This window comes from Zootoca vivipara, chromosome 7, assembly GCF_963506605.1.
Source record: "Zootoca vivipara chromosome 7, rZooViv1.1, whole genome shotgun sequence".
In the NCBI taxonomy this organism is placed as follows: Eukaryota; Metazoa; Chordata; class Lepidosauria; order Squamata; family Lacertidae; genus Zootoca; species Zootoca vivipara.
The window spans coordinates 29838069-29859087 of record NC_083282.1 but is presented as its reverse complement, the minus strand read 5'-3'; the positions used below and the strand labels follow the sequence as shown (position 1 = coordinate 29859087).

The window sequence follows — 21019 nt, the reverse complement described above, 5'->3', positions numbered from 1 at the left end:
GGACCTTTTCTGCAGTGGCTCTCTGTTTGTGGGATGTAATAAACAGCACACTTTTTTGGTAAGAAATGAGGTACTGGTACTGTTGTTGGCACCTGTCTGTCTCAAGAGACAATGGAGTGTACCTCTGGGGGTGCAGTTAGCAGCACCAAAGTGATCACCCTGGGGCACAAGCCTGAGCAGTGTGTATGGAGGTCCTGGGCTTCTTAGACAAGCCCCCTCCCTGGCTTTGCTGATGTGGTCCAAAGGAAAGCAGAGTGCTGTGAGCGCCAGCACAAAATGGCGGCCATGACCAGCAAAAAGAAGGAAAAGAAGAGGTGATGGTACTCTGTTCTGGTGGGCACTGTCTCTCTCACACGATATACAGATCTTTTATGTTTCAGTAGCATTGCATCCCAAACCCAATTGCTCTGGAAACCATTTGGCAGACCCTTCAACACATAATTCAGCATGTGAAGCGTTTGACTTGGATGTGGATAGGTGGAATTCAAATCCTGGCTTGCCCACGGGTTTATTTGTGTCTCTGAATGAGTTTGTCTCTTTCCACTTCAATTCCTCATTAGGAAATATAGCTAGTCATCTGGAGCCTTCAGATAAGAAGCATCTATAAATCTAAATCAATTAAGCAACTGGAATGCCACACGCTTATACATTCTGGAACTGCTTCTGCAAGTAACAAAAACAAAATCAAACCTCAAAATTCCCCCCATTAAGTTTTGCTTATTAAAACAGAATTCAATTGCTTTCATAAAAAAATAACACCACAGAACTGCAATTTTAATTCAAACAGAATGTCTCATTTATATTTATGACAGCCACTTCTGTAGAGAACCTCTCACCCAAGACATAAATGAAAGTTGTCAAAGAATTGTCAGCCAGTTTTTCTGAGTGTTTGCTTTAAAAGATCGTTGCTTTCAGAACTTGGTTAGTCACTTCATTACACAGGGTCTTTTCGGGGACAGACTTCTTGTGAGTACCAGGAAAGTTGGATAAAATCACAAAGGATATGTTTGGTTGCAAGGAGTTGTCACCGTAGAACATACCAGATTTGTTACAGGAGCTGCCTGCAAATCTCAGCCAACACTAATATTCCCATTTTGATCTGTCTTGTTCAAGCATTTGGAAAAGTCCCCACTTCTCCTTTCATCAGAGAAGTTACAGCATGGCAAGTACCAGTCACTGACATCTTCAATAAGTGGCAGGATCTCAGTATATTGTCAGGAAACATCGCTGATGCCTGGCTCTGGGTCCTTTTTCTGGTGCTCAGTTTGGGTGGCCATGTGGTCTACTTTACAGAGGATAGTCCTCTAGTTGAAGACTGACAAACGAGAGTCTGCTATTTGAAGCCATGTATTTTAGGGGTGGGGAAAATTTTGACTCAGTGGGCCAGATCCACAAGCCAAATTTGACAGGTCATTGGGGCAATCAGATGATTGACAGATATGATCCTGTTCATCTGTTAAAAGCCCATGCACAGAAGTGCACAGGCACCCAAACAATGAAGGATTAACCTCCAAGGATTGTATGGGGGTCAATCCTGCTTTCTGCATGGGTCAGTTCCATGCACCAGTTCTCTGTGGCAAACTGGAGCATACAGCCAAACTGGGCAGGATTGAATCCCCCACCCCCCTATCAGATGATGAGTAGTTGATCCTATACTCTAGTTTCAGGGTGAAGATTCATGAGAAGGAGAGTAGGGGCTCACCAGAAGTCAATATAGTGCCTTTAAGATGATATGTTTCTCTGGACACAAGAAATAATTGCTAACATGCCAGCATAGCAGATATGAATGCTGCAGAAAGACATTTTTTTAAAAAAAACTTCAATTGTTTAAATGTTTTCTCCTCAAGCATGCATGTTTCCCGAGGATAATGTCTCAACGTGGTGAAGCGTTCCAGTGGTTGAGTGGTTTCATCTATCTATCCTTTAATTTTCTGTCAAGAGGATCATGCTTAAATAAAACAAGATAGGGCCTCCTGTCATGTAGCAACTTGAAAGGGAGTGAGACACATATTTGGATCTGAGCTGTTAGAAAGGCTTAAAATATTCCCAAGTTGATGGTAGCTTTGGAATGAACAATCTTGGTGTGCAAAAGTTTCTGAGGCCCAGTAATAACAGGCACATTTCAAGAGCATCTCAGAGTGTAATGCATTGCTGATTAAATTTTGAGGACAAAACAGAAATAAGGGACACCTGCTCCAATTCCTTGGTATGGATGAAGCTGGCCATTTCAATCAACATAGGCAGTCTGCTGTGAAATGACAAGGGACTACATGACATGTAAAAATGAAGAAACCACAGGGAGACCTACAAGCACAAAGCCAATTATGCTAAGTCCTCCTGTCACTGAGCAAAGCAGAGATTACGGACGGATTAACCGGTCCATATTTCAACAACATATAAGTACAAGAAGTAGGTGGTAATGTATTCTTTTCTGAAAGATGTTTACAAGAACACTGGGATCCTTTTCAGATGACTTTTGAGGGCAGTTTATAGTGTGATTCCACCCTTGGCTGCTGAAGAGATGTCAGAAGACATGGCACATGAAACATCATTTGGGTGGTCCTTCAGAGAATGGGCTTGATGTGCCTCATCTGATCAGCTGCTCGTGAAATACAGTTGGGTACTTTCATCATCATCAACATCATCATCATTATCATCAGGAACTTGTGAACTAGTGCAATTCATAAGCATTGAACTTACCTGGAGCGATATGAAAAAATGGTGCATATTCTGTTTTATTTCCATGCGTGTTTGATGTCCAGGGCCAGATTTAGGTTTGATGAGGCCCTAAGCTACTGAAGGTAATGGGGCCCTTTATATGTCCAGCTGTCCTTTGTCAACAACAGATTGACACTGGTTTTTTTGTGTTGAATATATGCTGTATGGTAATTTGTGGACCTAATAGGTATCTAAAGCCATTTGCACATGCAGAGTGTAGGCACCCTATATATAGAAATGAGCAAACCAGTGATATTTTCAGGAGCAGGCTAGCAGGCGGGGCCCATTACATACATCATAGGAGCCTACACAACACTGTTGCTGTATGTAGGTTTTATTTTATTTGCTTTTCATCTTGTTTTGGAAATGTACATCCAGTTTTTTTCCTTTATTTTTCCTTTATGTACATCCAGTTTTTTTCCTTTATTTTTTTGGGGCCCCCCAAGAGAGGGGGCCCTAAGCTATAGCTTGTTTATATTATATGTACATCCAGCATTGTTGATGTCACACTAAGCCAAACCATAGCTTAAACAAGCACATGGGAGGAAATCTCAGTTGCTTTGCTTATCCCTGGTTGGTTTGCTGCTGGACCATAGTTTGGTTTAGTATGTCATCTGAACCCAGGTTTTCTCTCTCTCCATGAGCTGTAACCATGGCTTGTCCTATGGTTTATGGTTCAATGTTTGTCAGGAGAGCTAAACCATGAACCTCCGTTCGGATAACATGCTGTGCCATGGCTTTACTCAGTGCAGTGCAGCCATGAAATGAACAGGAAGGAGCGAAGTAGATAGGATCCTTGTGCGTTCATTCTAAGTATTACAACTTGTTCTAATTTCTTGTGATTTGACCATGCATGTTACAGTAAAGTCACCTTTTGTTTCCATTTTAAAGAAAGATCCAAATCATATGGGGAAACTGCTTTGAAATAACCCAGTGCCTAAAGGCTTGGATTGGAAATATATAATTTGGCAGGGATATAGAAGTGATGGAAGTTGCTTTTCGTCTCAGCTACTCAAATCTTGGCAAATATCCCCCAAGTCATTGCCATATGTCTATGCACAATAGAATCAATAGAAAACAATTGTGTTTTTTAAAAATGTTCCCATTATTCTAAACACATTGCAGCTTTGTTTCTTAACAATCAACTACTGAATAAAAAAGCACTTAGCAGGTGAGTAGAGCTGCATGTATTGTTATTCTTATACCACTGCTGTATATCAGGGATGGAAAACCTTTGATCCTGGCTATAGTTTGGCCTCAACCTTCACCTTTCCTGCTTCACTCAAGCCCTGCAACCAGCAGTGTATTACAACAACCAACAGTGCAAATGGGGTACAAACAGAGAGAGACTTGGCAATAATGTGGAGTTGTCTGCAAGAAAATAAACATAGCCCATTGGAAGACTGATGGGATAAGGAAAGAAAGTCAGGTTGCTGTCGTTTTTAAAACACCCTAGAGATTTTAGAATAGCTGTGCCTTCTCAAAGACAAAGCAAGAGAAAAAGAAGAAAATGATGTTGCAAAATGAGAGTGAAAGAAAGTGTGGCAAAAGTGAGAGAAAGAGAGGACACACATATTTGGCTAAGATTTCTCAAGAGCCTTTTGCCTTTTGCTCACCTGAAATGGGAGGACATCTTCCATATTTCACAATTACAAATGTAATTTTATTTTTCACCCCGCAAGAAAAAGGCTAAAGGATGAAGGGAAATAATTTCATCCATCATCCACTCTTTAAAACTGAACTGAAAGCTGGTATAAACAGCTGACAATGAACTTCACGAAAACAATCAGGCTGTGTGATTAGAAATGACTGTTTTCTGTATAATCAAATTCCTTCAGTAGCACCTTAAAGACCAACTAAGTTTTTATTTTGGTATGAGCTTTCGTGTGCATGCACACTTCTTCAGATACAGTGAAATGGAAGTTTCCAGGCACTTATAATCTGTATAATCAGTGTCTGCTTGATGAAATGAGCTAAATAGGTTCGTTGGGGGCCTGAGAGGAAGAATATGAGAGGGAGAATCATGATTCACAGGACATAATCAGCAGCCATTATCTGTAGTGTTTTCATTGATCCCTGTGAGAATGCAATTTCACACTTGACAGCAATAGGATACAGAAGTACAGAAGTGGGAGCCATTTTAATTGTGCCCCTAATGGCTGCTCATCAGAAGTGTTCCATTTAGAAAAAGACATATGTTGGCGAACTCTGCAAACACGTTTTGCTCTCTTAGAGGCCAGGTGTGCCTTTTGCAGTAAATAACCAGCAAGAAAGGACCAACAGGTTAAAATAATGCTCATAGGGAAATGTGCAGCTGTCATTTTGCACATATCGGGTCCTCCCTCAAAGAGGGCACGTGTTGCGGTGAGACCTGGAAACCGACACCCTGTGTTGTGGGTGGGTAAGATTGGTCAGCCACAACCCCCAATTGGTAGGTCCCTTGATGTTGGGTTCAATCTGGCCAATGGGGTGCAGTCCAAACGGATCGAGGGACCTATATATTCGCATGCACGTGACCCAGAGCTTCCTTTTCGGCGCGTGCATTTGGAACACCTGCCCACATCTCCTTACTTTTAGGGCTTGTTGCGCTTGACCTTGCTATGCTGTCATGTGTCTGTCGTTGGGACAGGGGCATGGCAGGAATTTTCCCCACTTGGCTGATTGGCTGTTGCCATTTGGGTTTCGCCCACCACGTAGCAAATCGTCACAACTTGTAAAGTTGTGGATAGGCTCTGGTTCAGGTGATAGGTATGGGGGAACGCTCTCGCCATCCCTATGTGAACGGTATTCCGTTAAAGGAATTCAGGGACTCAATGTCACGGTCTGGTCGGCGGGTGTCAGGACCAGAGGCAAGATGGTGGTGTACAAGCAGGAACAGGTGCAGGGCTGAGGGTCCAGTAGCAGGCAGTCGCAGGGTCAAGGAGCAAGGCAGAGACGAAGGTCCAAGGAGCAAGAAGCAAGGCGAAGGATCCAGGAACAAGAAGCAAGGCGAAGGTCCAAGGGTCGAGGAGCAAGGCGAAGGTTCAAAGAACAAGAAGCAAGGCGAAGGTCCAAGGGTCGAGGATCAAGGCGTCGGCAAGGCAAGGGTCCACGGAGCAAGGATCAAGACGTTGGCAAGGCAAGGGTCCACGGAGCAAGGATCAAGACGTCGGCAAGACAAGGGTCCAAGGAGCAAGAATCAAGGCGTCGGCAAGGCAAGGGTCCAAGGAGCAGGAGGCCAGATGCAACCAGGCAGGGAAAGCGTTACTGTGGCAAAGAGCTGAAGGGAAATGCTGAGCTTTTATTCCTCCCAGCTCCTGCCACCAGGTGCAGTGAGATAACAAGTGGCCTCACCTGAGAGACTACTCCTTGCCTCTCCAGCACAAGCTGAGGTCTCCACCTGTGTGGCCACGCCTTGCTTCTCCAGCACAAGCTGAGGCAGGCCCCACTCCTGCAAAGCACTACAGGCCCCAGAGCCTGACTCCTGCCCATACTCCTGACAGTCAAATGGTTTGGTCAACCCCCTCACAGGGGGTGCCCATGCCTGAGCTCAGGAGGACATCTGGGTGGCGGACATAGCCTGTTCCCGGCTTTCTGCCTATCCAGGTGTTTACCCTTGGCTGACCTCTGCTGGTGCCCTGGGTCAGCGCTTCCTGCAAGGATGCAGGGAGCTAGTTGAACCAGAGCTTATGCAACCACTCATTTTCTGTAATCAATAAAGTTGTGGCCTAAATTATGCCAAAAACCAAACCAAAATCTGAGTCATGTGTGAATTTATTTAGGGGGGAGGTTTCTGGGTCTGAACAAGCAACTTCCCACAGCAGTGCAAACAGACAAAGAAAGAAAGAAAGAAAGAAAGAAAGAAAGAGTGCAAGTAAGAAGCCAGTTATGCTACGCAATGTACACATCCCATCGTATTAACAATAAAATAGATGTTGAAGAAGAAGCAAAATAAGAAGTCTATGGGAAAGCAGTGAGAAGCTGCAAGTTGGTGTGTGTGTGTCCTTTCCCCTTCTTCAACATCTCACACTATCTGCCTCCAAAGCTTGTTTGAGGTTCAGGTGGACTGGTTTAAGCTGCCCAATTAAGCAAAGTCAACAATGATGAAATGCATCACAAAAAAAGGGCGAAAGAGGATAGCAATTTGCATAAATTTTGCATATGCTAACATATTCACATAGACACACATTTAGAACTGATTATTGCCAGTTAAATAGAAGTGTGGCACATTTCTCGGCACAGTAATGCAGCCAACAGACCTATGTGCTCCTTCCCTCTCTATATCACAAACAAAATATTAGAAAGGGAAAATAATCCAAAATCCATTTTAGGACAATACCTTTAGTAGGCCTAGCAAAACATTGCAACCATAAATGTATCAATCTTGTTTTTCTCAGCATTTCATTTTTTTTGAACATTTCAGCATTTCTGAAAGTAATGCAACATCCTTCAAGATACCGAGCCATCTTTTGGCACTTTCGACAAGCTAGAGTCCAGTGCTTAAATAAACAAATAAATGCAGATGAATTATGACATCTCTAGAAACCACGAGCACAGATGTCGTTTCTAAACCTGTGAAATGAAATTTTGCTTAGTTATATAATTGGTATTGTCTACACAAGGCATCTGACATGAGCGTGTTCCAGAACCTGATGAAGGAGAAAATACAGAGAGGAGGGTGGCAAGAAGATGGGAGATGAAATGTGTTGGGGTTAGAAATGCAAATCGATTTCATTGTATACTGTATGATTCAATCTACCTTGCAATTCATGTTGGAATTACGTGTTGAAGTACAAAACTATACTAAGGGGGCCATCTTGTGGCAAATGGAAGTATTACCAAAAACCAGGCACAGCTGATTTACAGATTAAGGATTTGGTACAGTATTTCTGTATGGATCTATGAGTTCAGTGAGAGGTGTTGAGTGGCTTATATTTTATTAACTTAAGCAGGTTGCAATGCTATGCATTTTTACTAGGGAGTAAGCTACTGCACTTACTTCTAAGCAAACACCCATAGACTTGGCTTTTTATTCTAGTACAGTATTTCATTCCCAGTATATACACTTCAACACCTATGCCATTATCAGGAAAATTAGATCAATGGATTAAGGCATTGCAAATCCATGTATAATGGAATACATTTTTTTTAAATTGCAGATTTTACAACTCATGCTGGAAATCATTACCAATTTCACTGCAGAATACCTGGTTAAAACTCATTTTGGGGGCAGCGGTGGTGTGTGCGTTGGGATTTTCACCCACACATACCTAATGAATGCAATATTTTTTTAAAAAAATGTTATTAAAGGCTGCATAAAGTCAAATAAAATAAAAACATTGTGGTATAGGGCCTGGAGAAGCAAGGTCCAATGTCAGGGTTAAGGATGCCATTGAAAATGGGCAGGTTCACGAGTTTAGTCTCTTTGTTTGTAGGTTCGACTGCATAGTTCCTCCATTCCATCTCCGAAATCACTGCAGACTTCTTTTTGCTGCCAACCCCAACTCCATGAGCTCCCCCTTCACACCTGGAGTGAGCTTCTGCAGGTCTGTGTTCTAAGGCACAACGTCTGCATGTTGTAGCTGTTCCTTGGCAGCTGAATTCAGGACTTGAAAGTAGCTCACCCGCCTCAGGAGGGACTGCCTGCAGATTTCATCTGAGTTTGCCATCATCACCATTTTTTAAAAAATCATAGTCATTTGTTGATTTCCCAGTTACAGTCAATGTGGAGACCTCCATAGTTTTGGAAAATAAACCAAAGTGAGATGCTAGCATTGAAGCAACCTGTTATCCAAAGCGCAGAACAGATTCTGAAGCAAATTTTCTCTTAAGGAAGAGCCACAGCTTATTCCTGTTTTAGAGATAGCAAAATGAAAAAGGAAATTGGAGACTTGCTCAGGACCTCAAAAGGACCAGCAGCCCAGCAAGCAGATAACCAGGCACCTGTTCAGAAGATATGGGAAACTCATTCCAGGTGTCTTCCTCTCACATAGCAGAGGGCAAAACACAACTGAATCTGATATTATGGCTTTGAATGATTGCAAGCAAGGGCTGTTGCAACAAAAATACTGTGTCTGCGCTAAAGTGGACTTGAAAAGGCAAGTCTTGTGAGATTGTGCAGTGTGATCTCTGTTGGTTTTTGCCCCTGACCCATGTAGGACTCACCTTCACTCTCCCCCCACCAAGCAACCCTGCTGGGCATTGGTCAACAACACCAGACCTCTGATCAGCTGTGGAAGCAGGAGCTGTGTCCTCTCATTCTCTTTCATGTGAGCCAGTCCCTTTCCCTCAGGCGGCACCACAATTCAGGAAACCCTTTGTTGTAAAGCCTCTTGATAAGTTGAAAGAAATTCGCAGGCGTTCCCTCTCCTCCTAGTTACTTCCGAGTGGCATAGATACCCCGTTATATGCATGATGAAATACGTGATCTGGAGCACACTCAGTTGCCATAAGAACAACTATTTATCGAGCAGAGATTATGTGAGGAGGGAGAAAAGGTACAGAGGAATAAATTGGTGCACCTACCATTTCTTTCCAATGGGTAATGCAAGTTGAGTTTTGATTACTGCCACAGAGCTGAGAAAATAACTAGCAAACTCGCAATGCTTGAAGTACACCTGAACAATGGCGTAACTGTTTTGCACAAGCCTGTAAAGAATAGCTCCTTTGTTCTTTCAGCATGCCTCCTTTGTAATAGGAGTAATAACTCCCAGAAAAAGATGTATGATTAACTGATCCATGGGCTACAGACTATGATTCCTGAATGTTCTGATATATGTTCACGGAACAAGAACATGCTGTCTCTGCTTATTATATTTTGTGGGGAGAAGCTTTGTATGACTTTTACCTTGACTCACCTATAGTAGTGTGTGTGTGTGTTCTCAAAAATAATGAATAAGCTTGAGAACTTCATAAGGAGAGGAAGCACACAACCTTGATGGCAGAAAGCGAGGAGGAATTAAAGAACCTTTTAATGAGGGTGAAAGAGGAGAGCGCAAAATATGGTCTGAAGCTCAACATCAAAAAAACCAAGATCATGGCCACTGGTCCCATCACCTCCTGGCAAATAGAAGGGGAAGAAATGGAGGCAGTGAGAGATTTTACCTTCTTGGGCTCCTTGATCACTGCAGATGGTGACAGCAGTCACGAAATTAAAAGACGCCTGCTTCTTGGGAGAAAAGCAATGACAAACCTAGACAGCATCTTAAAAAGCAGAGACATCACCTTGCCGACAAAGGTCCGTATAGTTAAAGCTATGGTTTTCCCAGTAGTGATGTATGGAAGTGAGAGCTGGACCATAAAGAAGGCTGATCGCCGAAGAATTGATGCTTTTGAATTATGGTGCTGGAGGAGACTCTTGAGAGTCCCATGGACTGCAAGAAGATCAAACCTATCCATTCTGAAGGAAATCAGCCCTGAGTGCTCCCTGGAAGGACAGATCGTGAAGCTGAGGCTCCAATACTTTGGCCACCTCATGAGAAGAGAAGAATCCTTGGAAAAGACCCTGATGTTGGGAAAGATTGAGGGCACTAGGAGAAAGGGACGTCAGAGGACAAGGTGGTTGGACAGTGTTCTCGAAGCTACGAACATGAGTTTGACCAAACTGCGGGAGGCAGTGCAAGACAGGAGTGCCTGGCGTGCTATGGTCCATGGGGTCACGAAGAGTCGGACACGACTAAACGACTAAACAAAAAAACTGAGACCCACTTCACCCCCACCCCATATGCTCGCAGTCATTTCAGCTTTGTGTGGGATTATATCTTACTGTCTTGTAAGAAATTTCTACAGTATTCTAGTTCCATCTTCCTCCATATGAGCTGCTCCTTCTCCTTCTCCTTCTCCTTCTCCTTCTCCTTCTCCTTCTCCTTCTCCTTCTCCTTCTCCTTCTCCTTCTTCTTCTTCTTCTTCTTCTTCTTCTTCTTCTTCTTCTTCTTCTTCTTCTTCTTCTTCTTCTTCTTCTTCTTCTTCTTCTTCTTCTCACTCGTAGCCGAGTACGATTGTCTTCCATAAACGCGGTTTTAACAATGGGTCCGTAATGGATCCACACGTCCTTCCACAGTGGGGACATTGGTTTCACGGACTCCAGGAAACCCGAGAACGCGTGTCACTGCTTCCTGAGCACTTCTGACTTTCTCTTTGGTTTCTCCTTTGCCGACACGAGCTGCTTCTCGGAGGGAGGAGGGGAAACCCGAGAACATGTGTTACTCCTTCCTGAGCACCTCTGACTTTCTGTTTCGTTTCTCCTTTGCCAAAGCGAGCAGCTTCTCAGAAGGAGGAGGCTGGTTTGCAGACGCTCCAGGGTAAAACAGAGCTCTGGACACAGGAAAAAAAATACCCCAAAGCTGGTAAGATCAAGTCATGATGATATTTTCCTGCCACATGCAGCTATTAAAATAGAATGGGGACTTGTTCATGGTTGCTTGGCTGCACCATACTGCTTTTGCTGATTCAGCAGCTCAGCTTAACAATTGCTTTGTATGTATGTTTGTGAGATATTTTCTGAATCTGATCCTTCAGTGAAAGGGAAGCTTTCGGGAGGGCACAGAAATTTGCTAACTTTATCTACAAGCACCGCGTGGAGTCAGAAAGCCCCGGCTGGCATTGTCTATGTGAAAAGAAAAGTATTCTTCGCCATCTAGTGCTGCTTCCTGTTTTACAACCGTTAGATGGGGGAAAGCTGCTACATATTTGCAGATCGACTGTGAAAACCTGGTGCTTATTTAATACAGCAAGCTGAAGGCACGCACAGAACAAGCCTCCTCCCCATGTTTACTCAGGCATGTTCAATGGGGCCTAGCCCCCTAAGTATGGCAGCTGCAGTTCACAGACCAGCAGCACAAATCTCTGCAGGTTGAATCAAATGAGGTTCTTATTGTCAAAGCTTGTTCTCCATCTCCTAGCATGTCTTGGGTGGGGCTGTAGGACTGAAGTCTTCTTAATGTCTACTCTATGGAGGCTTGAAAGAGAAATGTGGCGTATGTTTTTTGAAAGCCTTGATTCCAGCATGCTCCTGCTGCCCATCACTTTATGGGTGTGTGGAGGCATGACTTGCTCCATCAAAACTTTATGCTCCCAATTGTTCCTCTGAAAAGCTGCCTTTCCTGCTCCACATCTGATGTCATTTGGGGCAGGCAGGTAGGGATTGCTTTCTGAAAATGGTCTCCTGTGCAACATGGGAGGCTTGGAGGAGCATGCTTGGGCCAGAGGTTCCCCATTCCTTGCCTACATTGGCTGGCAGTGGCTTTCTGAGTTTCAGACAGGGATATCTCCTAAACCTGTCTTGAGATGCTGGAAATTGAACTTGGGATATTCTGCCACCTAGATTTGGCTGTTCCCAATTCTAGAAATATTTATATTCCTGCTACCTCTCCTTTCTTTCAGATTAAGGATGGCCCAATCTCGATTGACCAAAACCGAGAGAAAGGCGCTGCTGGATATTTTGGGATGCCAACATCTAAGCCTTCTCTATAAAGCAAGTTTGCATACCTACGATGTCAATTTGTAATGAAATGCAACAATCAGGGCCCAACTGTAGTTGTGGGATACAATGCAAGTGGCTATATCTTTGGAGGCTTTACTGAGCAGAGTTATGCTTCAGCTGGGAAATACCTACTTGATAACAATGCTTTCCTCTTTAGATTGAAAGGGAAGGGGCAGGAGCCCAGCACACTAAAATTCCCAGTCAAGAATGCTGCTGAGGCTTTCCTTGACAATGGTGCATATGGTCCTGTTTTTGGAGCTAACACACTTGTATTCCTGTCACAAAGCAAGAACAGTGTTACCACAAATACTAACACTAACAGTTACACATTCAATGCAGAAGACCTACATGGAAATGACCTAGTCCTTTTGGAATGTGAAGTATATCGAGCTGAAGGTGAGCAGAAATACAGTAATGATTTAGAAGTTATTTCATATTTTGAAACCATTTGATTTGCCTTCTTGCTGATACCAAATTTTATTTTCTCCTTAGGGCTGAGTAGCATTTTGGAAAAACCATGGCGGGAGATGACATGGACCGCTGAGTAGGTTACTGACTCGAGAAACACTCCCCCCCATTCCCCCCCACCCCACACAACATTTAGGCAAGCCAGGGGCATTGATTCATTCATTTATTTAAGGCATTTATATACAATTTAATCCCTATCATTTCCAAGTGGTTTCAAAGTTACCCCAGTTCAAGGGCACATTACAGCTGGGCTAAAGCACTTGACCAGTGAGGGCCAAGTGAGGGGTGTGGCTTGTGGATAGTTCTGAGGGGTAAGATGGAGGCCTGGAGGACCACATTTGGCCTCTGTGCCTGAGTTTCCCAACCCCTGCTTCTAACAGGTTTCACTTTCTTATCTTTCCTTTCCTTGGCTAGTCATCCTCTCAGGTACATGGTCTAAACCAGGCATCCCCAAACTCTGGCCCTCCAGATGTTTTGGACTACAATTCCCATCTTCCCCGACCACTGGTCCTGTTAGCTTGGGATCATGGGAGTTGTAGGCCAAAACATCTGGAGGGCCACTGTTTGGGGGATGCCTGGTCTAAACTACTGAGCCTCTTGAGCTTGCTGATCGTAAGGTCAGCAGTTTGAATCCGTGCGATGGGGTGATCTCCTGTTGCTTTGTCCCAGCTCCTGCTAACCTAGCAGTTTGAAAGCATAACAGTGCGAGCAGATGAATAGGTACTGTTGGAGTGGGAAGGTAAATGGCATTTCTGTGCACTCTGGCACTCGTCATTGTGTCCCCTGCGCTAGAAACTGGCCACATGACCTGGAAGAAAGCTCTCTGCAGACAGATGCTGGCTCCCTTGGCCTGAAAGCAGAGATGAGTGCTGCGCCCCATAGTTCAGGGGTGGCCAACCCCCAAGAGACTGCGATCTACTCACAGAGTTAAAAACTGGCAGTGATCTACCCCCGTTTTTTAGGGGTTCAGCTCAAAGTTGTTGAGCTTTTTTTAGGGGAGCCAAAGTTCTTGAGCTTCTTTCACAGATCACAGACGTCTGGTGATTTGCCAGCCTTATAGTCAATGTAGAAGGAAATCCCGTTTCATTCATTGCGGATATAGAACAGCATCCTTATCCCTTGTACATCATTTTATTTTAACAGTATCACTATGCTGCTGGGGTCTGACAGGCCCCTTTCAAAAGTTTGTGCTAGAAATAAAATTAATGATTGATTTCAAAATGACTCCATTTTAACATCAAAATAGCATTTATTGATATTGCAAAACCATGACCCAATATGAAATGAATTGGTGTTGCATTGGAGTCTATGGTGCTAACCTAAATTCATCTGTGGGCTATCAGGGAGCACTGGGTAATAAACAGAAGCATGCACTATGCTATTTGAGGCTACAGCTTTACCTCTCATGACCCTGGCCTCAGATATCATCAGATGATGGGCAGCTGGGTGTAACTTGGTCCTAACGGCCTGGCAGGTCAAATGGAGAAGGCTGCCAAGCCCAGTGAGGCCCACTGGAGATTAGTTTAAAAGCCAATCACTTCATGAAGGCATGTAGAATGATGTCTGCATTTTCTTCTAGATGTATTGTAGGGGAATCAGGCAGGGAAGGAAGATATTGTATGGGGCAATGGGCTAAAACTGGTGGTAAACAGCAGAAATTAGTCTCCAAAGAGAAATTATTTTGGAGGTGGTATTTAAGCAATTTCTCAACAGCTGTGTCTTAAATGTGGCCAGTTTAGGTCACTAAACATGTAGGTACTGTATGCTGAATTTTAGAAGGTTTGTACACATTATCTTCATTTGATTCACAATTAAAACCCCAAGGCTTTAACATAATAGAGTGTTGCTTTGCTTATCAACTTTAACACTGTATAATCCAGGATATATGTAGTTATGATGAAGCTAATATGGTTAATAGAGATGTATTTTGCTACCTTGGCAGGAAAAGAGAAGCGCTGATTAAAGAAATAAGAACTTACAAGCCTTTCTCGGATGCTGTGCCCCAGTGTCGGGTTCTGCTCATTGGGCCAGTTGGAGCGGGGAAGTCCAGCTTCTTCAACTCTGTGAACTCAACTTTCCGAGGCTACGTGTCAAGTCAAGCTGCAGCAGGATCAGATTCCACAAGTCTGACAAAGCAGGTAGCTCTGCACTGCTAAAACAAAAGTTAAAATGCATTCAGTATTTTTCAATCGATGTTTCAAAGGTATTGTTTCAAAATATATTGTTTATCCTAGCTATAACGAATGTGCATTTGGCAAAGAGAATTCGTGCCTGACAAGCCATTTAAATCTGGAGACCTGTAGATAAGGGTGATTGAGTGGAAATAACTGCATTTTTGCATGTGTGGCTGCATTTTGAAACAAACCATTTGTCATTAGGGGTAACTGCTGAGACGGTAAAATTTGTAGGTGATGCATTATTTAGAGGTCATATCCTAAGCTGGCAGTGAAGAGCTCCAAAAAGGATACAGTGGTTACCTTGGGTTACAAACACCTTGGGTTACAAAGTCCGCTAACCCGGAAGTAGTACCTCGGGTTACAAACTTTACCTCAGGATGAGAATGGAAATTGTGCGGCAGCAGCGGGAGGCCCCGTTAGTGAAAGCACACCTCAGGTTAAGAATGTTTTCGGGTTAAGAACTTCCCTCCGGAACGTATTAAGTTCGTAACCCGAGGTACCACTGTCTTTCCAAACATGTTGGCCAATAACTAATGGCAACAAAATGATTTGGGCTGACTGATTGTAGCCCATAAGCATATGTTGGTACAGGAGCGCCTCTTGATGAATGCCAATTGTCCAAATTTTAGAGGAACCAAATAACGTTGGAGACGGAGACTCATCCATGGCAGGGACACACACCCAGATAGGGGCTTGCTTGGCACAGCAGGACGCGGTGAGCTCCCCATATCCCACTGGGGAACCTTTCCAGGATTTTTGCCAAATACATCCTGGCTTTCCTCTGCCTGAACCTCCTCGCTGCCCATGGAGGGCAGCAAGGAGCAACCGCCATTGACTTGTGATGTGACCGGAAACCCATACTTAACTTGCCTTTCTAATCTGTTTCTTGTGTAATGGAACTTCTGTGGTTTTATACAGAGCCACAAAAATCACAGGAGGTTAGTATATATCCTAGTAGGTGAAATTTGTCATTTACATATGTAAAATAGAAAGGAAAGCAGATAGGAATAGATTTCAATATGGTGTGATTTGCATTTTTTAAAAAATAGTATAGGACTTATCAACTTAAAAGCGGAAGCGGTAGAACTCCACTCCCAATCATTTTCTGTGATACTATGGGACTTGAAGCTCAACACAGCGCTGGTCTGGACATTGAGGATGTGCGCAGCATATTGGAGGGCCATATTCCTGATCGGTACTCGGTAAGATGCATCATCTATTGTTCATTTTAGATCGAGAGATTATCATTTAGGAACCTCTGCTTTTCATTTCTAATTTACTTATATAATGCAAACATCACAGTTCCTGTGGTCCACCATTATCACCCCAGCAAGCGCAGCTTTATTTTCCCCAGTGGTTTGCCAGGCTAAGGACTGATTTGCATCTACGAATCGATGACATGGCTTGGCAACACAGTTGCTAGAAGACTGGTCCTTGAGGCAAGCTGATCATGTGATTTGGCTCGCCATGGAGCCATGGTAGTTTCAGCCCTTGTCATCAAAACTCATCTTCTGAGTAAAAAAAATATTGAAACACTCTGGGAAATATCTCGTAGATCGTGCTGAGCAGCGTGAACAAAGTTGGGTTTTTAGTTTCCGCCTACAATTGAATGGATGTGCAAGGTAGACCTCTCTTTGGGAAAACCCAAATAGCCATTTGCTCCGTTTGACCGCCAAAGAGCAGTCCCCCTCTCCGAGGGGGGAGAGCGTTACGGGGAAGCAGTGGAAGAAGAGGAAATGTGGATAAGCCCTTAGAGGAGAATTCGGGAAATTGCTTGCTGTAATGGTATTCTCAGTACTAGATTGAGAATACCAGAGTACTAATTCAGGTACTACACTCTCACCACACTGGGTAAAAATGCTTTTCAAAATGGGGCAGCAACTGACTACATGTCCTTTTCAGTGTACTTGTATGCACAAATGGTCACATTACATATCAGAGATGGCTGCTTCATAAGCACTACGTGGGGGCTGTCATCTTTTTGTATGTAGGTTCTGTTGGCATATGCTGACCCGGGGCTAGCGCGAGACTGCCCCAGAGCCGGAGCATTGCCCTGTGCACATTCCTGGCTGATTAGGATAGACCAGTGGCACAATAATATGTGATTGTTCTCTTTTGAGAAGAACAACACACACGGATAATGAAGAGCCATGAAGTAGGTCTAAACTACTTTATTGTGGGCTATTTAGAAAGTGCATTCTCTGCTACCCAGCTCAGAAACTCAGAGCTGTGCATTTTGCTTCCAGCACATCAGAGGCCAGAAGTGAAAGTAAGGAAATACAATGACATCACATGAGTAAAGGCAGATAACACACAGTTCCTTTCTCACGGTAAAATCTCAGATACACAAATCACACCACCCCTTACTGCTGCAGAAGCTCAATGTACAAATATCCCAACAGGTTCACCCATCCCTATGTCTCTCACACAACCCTATGGGAATCTGATTGCGTTGCAGCTATCCTATATTTTTGCTTCTGTTACCCTTTTCCTTTTCAGTTCAATCCATCCTGTGTTATGAGCCCCAATATGCCAAACTATATCAAGTACCCTTCTCCAAAAGACCGGATTCATTGTGTTGCATTCATTATTGATGGGTCCAAGGTTGAGATCCTCCCTGAGAAGCTGGAAGAAAAACTGAAAGACATCCGTCGAAAAGCAAACGGTTTTGGTCAGTCTTTTAAATTTATTTTACATTTATGTTTTGATCAACCTCAATACCAGTGTTTCATTGCCAATGCAGGATGATTGCTGAAATGGTCCCTCAGCTATGTAGGAAACACTGACCATTGATTGTGAGTTGATGAACTTCTTATCTTGGTTTCCTGAGAAGGATTTAACACTTCTACTCAAAGCTCACACCTTTTCAAAGAAAAATGATTAGAGCTTTTTTATGGAGCAATGAGAAGCAGACCATATTGTCCCCACTACTTGAATATGTTAGAAGCAGTTGTGCATACCTGACCACCTGACTTTTCAGATTGTCTCTTCTCCCTACTTCATAAGCCAGGGCTTAGATCATTGTACTTGCTTTATCAGACAAGGGCTGATTCCTAGAAATTTAAATATTAGCTTTTCAAATATGTAGAGGAATTATTCACATGAAAGATCAGCTCCACCAATTTTCTCTTAAAGCATGAGACAGCCTATCCGTAAATGTCTTCCCCAAAAGAACAATGTAGTTGCTATCTTATTTCATATTGTAAAAAATGGCTTCTAATAGTTCTTCGCTCATTGCTAAATAAACAATAATAATTGTGGTGCCTAGTCCCAATTCAAAACGAAAAAAATAAACATATATTGTACTCCTTTTTTATAAGCTAATCTTCTTACAGGTGTTCCACAGCTTGTTATTCTAACTAAAGTGGATCAGATTTGCCCTATTGTTGAGGACGATACGTCATACGTATACAAAAGCATGGCTGTTCAGAAGCAGGTAAACTGTTAAATTAAAAGGTATCTTTAAAGCTAGTCAGGCTTTCCTTTGATATTTTAATCTTTCTGTTACTTTTTCTTTCCTTAATTTGTTTTGCTCTTGCGTCTTCGGTTTTTTATGTCCTCTACTCTGGGCTAATGAGAAGAAACACATTAAGGTAATGGCTGGCTGATAAATGTCCCTGGACTCAGCTACACAGATACAAATAAAACGTTTTAAAAGAGTTGTAAAGTGCAGTATACAAATGTGACACTAGCTGGCGACAGTGAGCTATATTTTTCAAAACGTTTTTTAAAAAAGCATTTTCACAGCGTTTTTAATATATGTGTAGATTCCTTCCCTGTGTGAGAGTCAGGAAAGGGAAGATCTCCCAGGGTGAGAGGCTGGGAAGGTCCATCCCTTTCTGTGTGAGACAAGGTTTAAGAGCTACCTTTGAGGGACGACTGCATTTTTCTTTCTCTTTCTGTTTAGATTAGTTTGTTTTTTATTGCATTGCATTATGAAAAGCTGTTATAACATAATTGTGCTCTAGATGTGCAAAGCAGGGCTGTTGAGGTTTGTAATTTGGAGAGTGTGTGGCCTGAAGAAAATCCTGAGCGTCAAAGAGAGGTTCACCCTGGTCTAGGGCATTAAAGGTCATAGGGCATTAAACCAACACTTTTAAGTTGCACCTGGAAATGCACTCGACCTTGTTTCTTGAAAGTGGCCCTGAATTTTTTTTGTTTGGGGTCAGTGTGCAGAAATGGGACATAAACATGTAATTAATTAATATGGCCATCAGTGGCCTTGTGTCAGCTGGTGGAACCAAAGGGGTATAAAAATAGTGTTCTCTTGGTAACGAATCACATTTTATTTCCTTTACAGATGCGGCTAATGGAAGCAAAACTTGGCATCCCCCTGTCTCATATAGTTCCTGTTAAAAATTATTCCTCAGAACTGGAACTGAGGAATGATGTTGATATCCTGATACTTGTGGCAGTGAGGCAGATGCTTCGTTTAGCTGAAGCCTACCTCGACGACTGTGATGATGAACGTTTGGTCACTCGTTCCACGAAGGATTGTTACGCTGAGCCTTGATATATTTACTGAAGTGATATGCCAGATCAATAAATAACTAGGGATAAGATTCACTTCCATGTTGATGAGAAATATTTCAGGTGTTTTTCTATCTTTTTAATGTCACTGCTTCTTTAAAACAAACAAATAAATGCATGTGAAACTCAGTGTATGAATGAATCCTGAAGTTTGTTGTTGTTTAGTCGTTTAGTCGTGTCCGACTCTTCGTGACCCCATGGACCATAGCACGCCAGGCACTCCTGTCTTGCACTGCCTCCCGCAGTTTGGTCAAACTCATGTTCGTAGCTTCGAGAACACTGTCCAACCATCTTGTCCTCTGTCGTCCCCTTCTCCTAGTGCCCTCAATCTTTCCCAACATCAGGGTCTTTTCCAAGGATTCTTCTCTTCTCATGAGGTGGCCAAAGTATTGGAGCCTCAGCTTCACAATCTGTCCTTCAAGGGAGCACTCAGGGCTGATTTCCTGAAGAATGGATAGGTTTGATCTTCTTGCAGTCTATGGGACTTTCAAGAGTCTCCTCCAGCACCATAATTCATAATCCTGAAGTTACCAACTGCAAAATATGTCACCCCTGTTTCCTGAAGTCCTTACTCAACTTGGAGGATCCTGAAAAAGGGGGAAAGGAAGCAGGAAAAGGAAGGGTAGACTGTTAGCCGGTTGCTGACAGAAATCACAGAAAAAGAACTATCCCAGTAAGAGTACATAGTGCTGCTGTGCATAGATTTTTCTGAAATTCTTGCTCATATTGGGGGCATGCTAATAATTGCTTGGCTAATCTCAGCAATGCAGCGGTTCAAGGTTAATAAACTTTGTGTCTCAGAACTGTACGGATGTTTAGGACTGAATTGCTGCCTTCCTGTGCATTTACATCTGCTACTTAAAGGAACTTGTTTGGGGGTACATGTTCCAGAGATGCCACCGTAGTCTTGGCTGGGCACAGGAATCTGTGGCTGGCATTGCCCATGGTCAAAGCAATTATTTAGTGCTTTATTTCCTAATAGCGTCTAGCAGTGTTTTCTATCATGGTTGCCTGTTGGGAGCTTCTCTATGTTTTTAAGCTGTTCAATGAGGAAATGGTATTTCATCCTTTTGGAAGTTTACCATTAGCATCTGTTGGCATGTTCACAGTAGCAATACCAAGTCCCACTGAGAGCAAACTTGTGAAGTTATAAAGACCTTTATAAAGCTACAAAGATATTTTCCCCAATTCAGCCAGCTAAAGTTCTCAGATTGCCCGAAGGGGCCACATAGGAATGCATCAGAAGGCATGCATTTCCTCTACATCTGGGGTGAGGCGGTATACGACTTAAATTTCCTGAACAATAATTTACCCTGCCGAAATACCTGGTGTTAGTCAAATGTAACATACAGTGGTACCTTGGTTCTCAAACTTAATGCGTTCTGGGAGTTTGTTCGACTTCCGAAACTGCGAAAATCAAGGCGTGGCTGCAGGAGCTTCCTGCGCTCAAGCAGAAACTGTCAGATGTTTGGCTTCTGAAAAACGTTTGCAAACCAGAACACTTCCTGGTCTGCAGCATCTGGGAGCCAATTTGTTTGGGAGCCAAGTGGTTTGAGAACCAAGGTACCACTGTAATTTGATCAAACCTTGGGAGGAAAACAGACTTGAAATCTGACCAAAAATATTTCTGAAAACATAATTTTTGTATGTGTGATTTCTTCTGTTA

At 43.1% G+C, this 21019-nt stretch overlaps 1 protein-coding gene across 1 annotated transcript; it reads left to right on the top strand.

Annotated features, from left to right (window-relative positions):
* Positions 1-10277: 10277 nt before the first annotated feature.
* Positions 10278-19389, top strand: IFI44L (interferon induced protein 44 like). The gene is made up of 8 exons (XM_035122859.2): positions 10278-11042; positions 12079-12574; positions 12671-12722; positions 14589-14784; positions 15873-16025; positions 17323-17494; positions 18159-18259; positions 19124-19389. The coding sequence occupies exons 2-8, from the start codon at positions 12202-12204 to the stop codon at positions 19334-19336; spliced, it is 1260 nt and encodes a 419-aa protein (XP_034978750.2). The 5' UTR covers positions 10278-11042; positions 12079-12201; the 3' UTR covers positions 19337-19389.
* The last annotated feature ends 1630 nt before the right edge of the window (positions 19390-21019 follow it).

Excerpts from the sequence above, each read along its gene's own strand:
- IFI44L (XM_035122859.2), top strand. The coding sequence starts at position 12,202 with ATGAAATGCAACAATCAGGGCCCAACTGTAGTTGTGGGATACAATGCA. Across the intron at positions 16,026-17,322 it reads ATATTCCTGATCGGTACTCG|TTCAATCCATCCTGTGTTAT; the intron begins GTAAGATGCATC and ends TTTCCTTTTCAG. Across the intron at positions 17,495-18,158 it reads TCGAAAAGCAAACGGTTTTG|GTGTTCCACAGCTTGTTATT; the intron begins GTCAGTCTTTTA and ends ATCTTCTTACAG.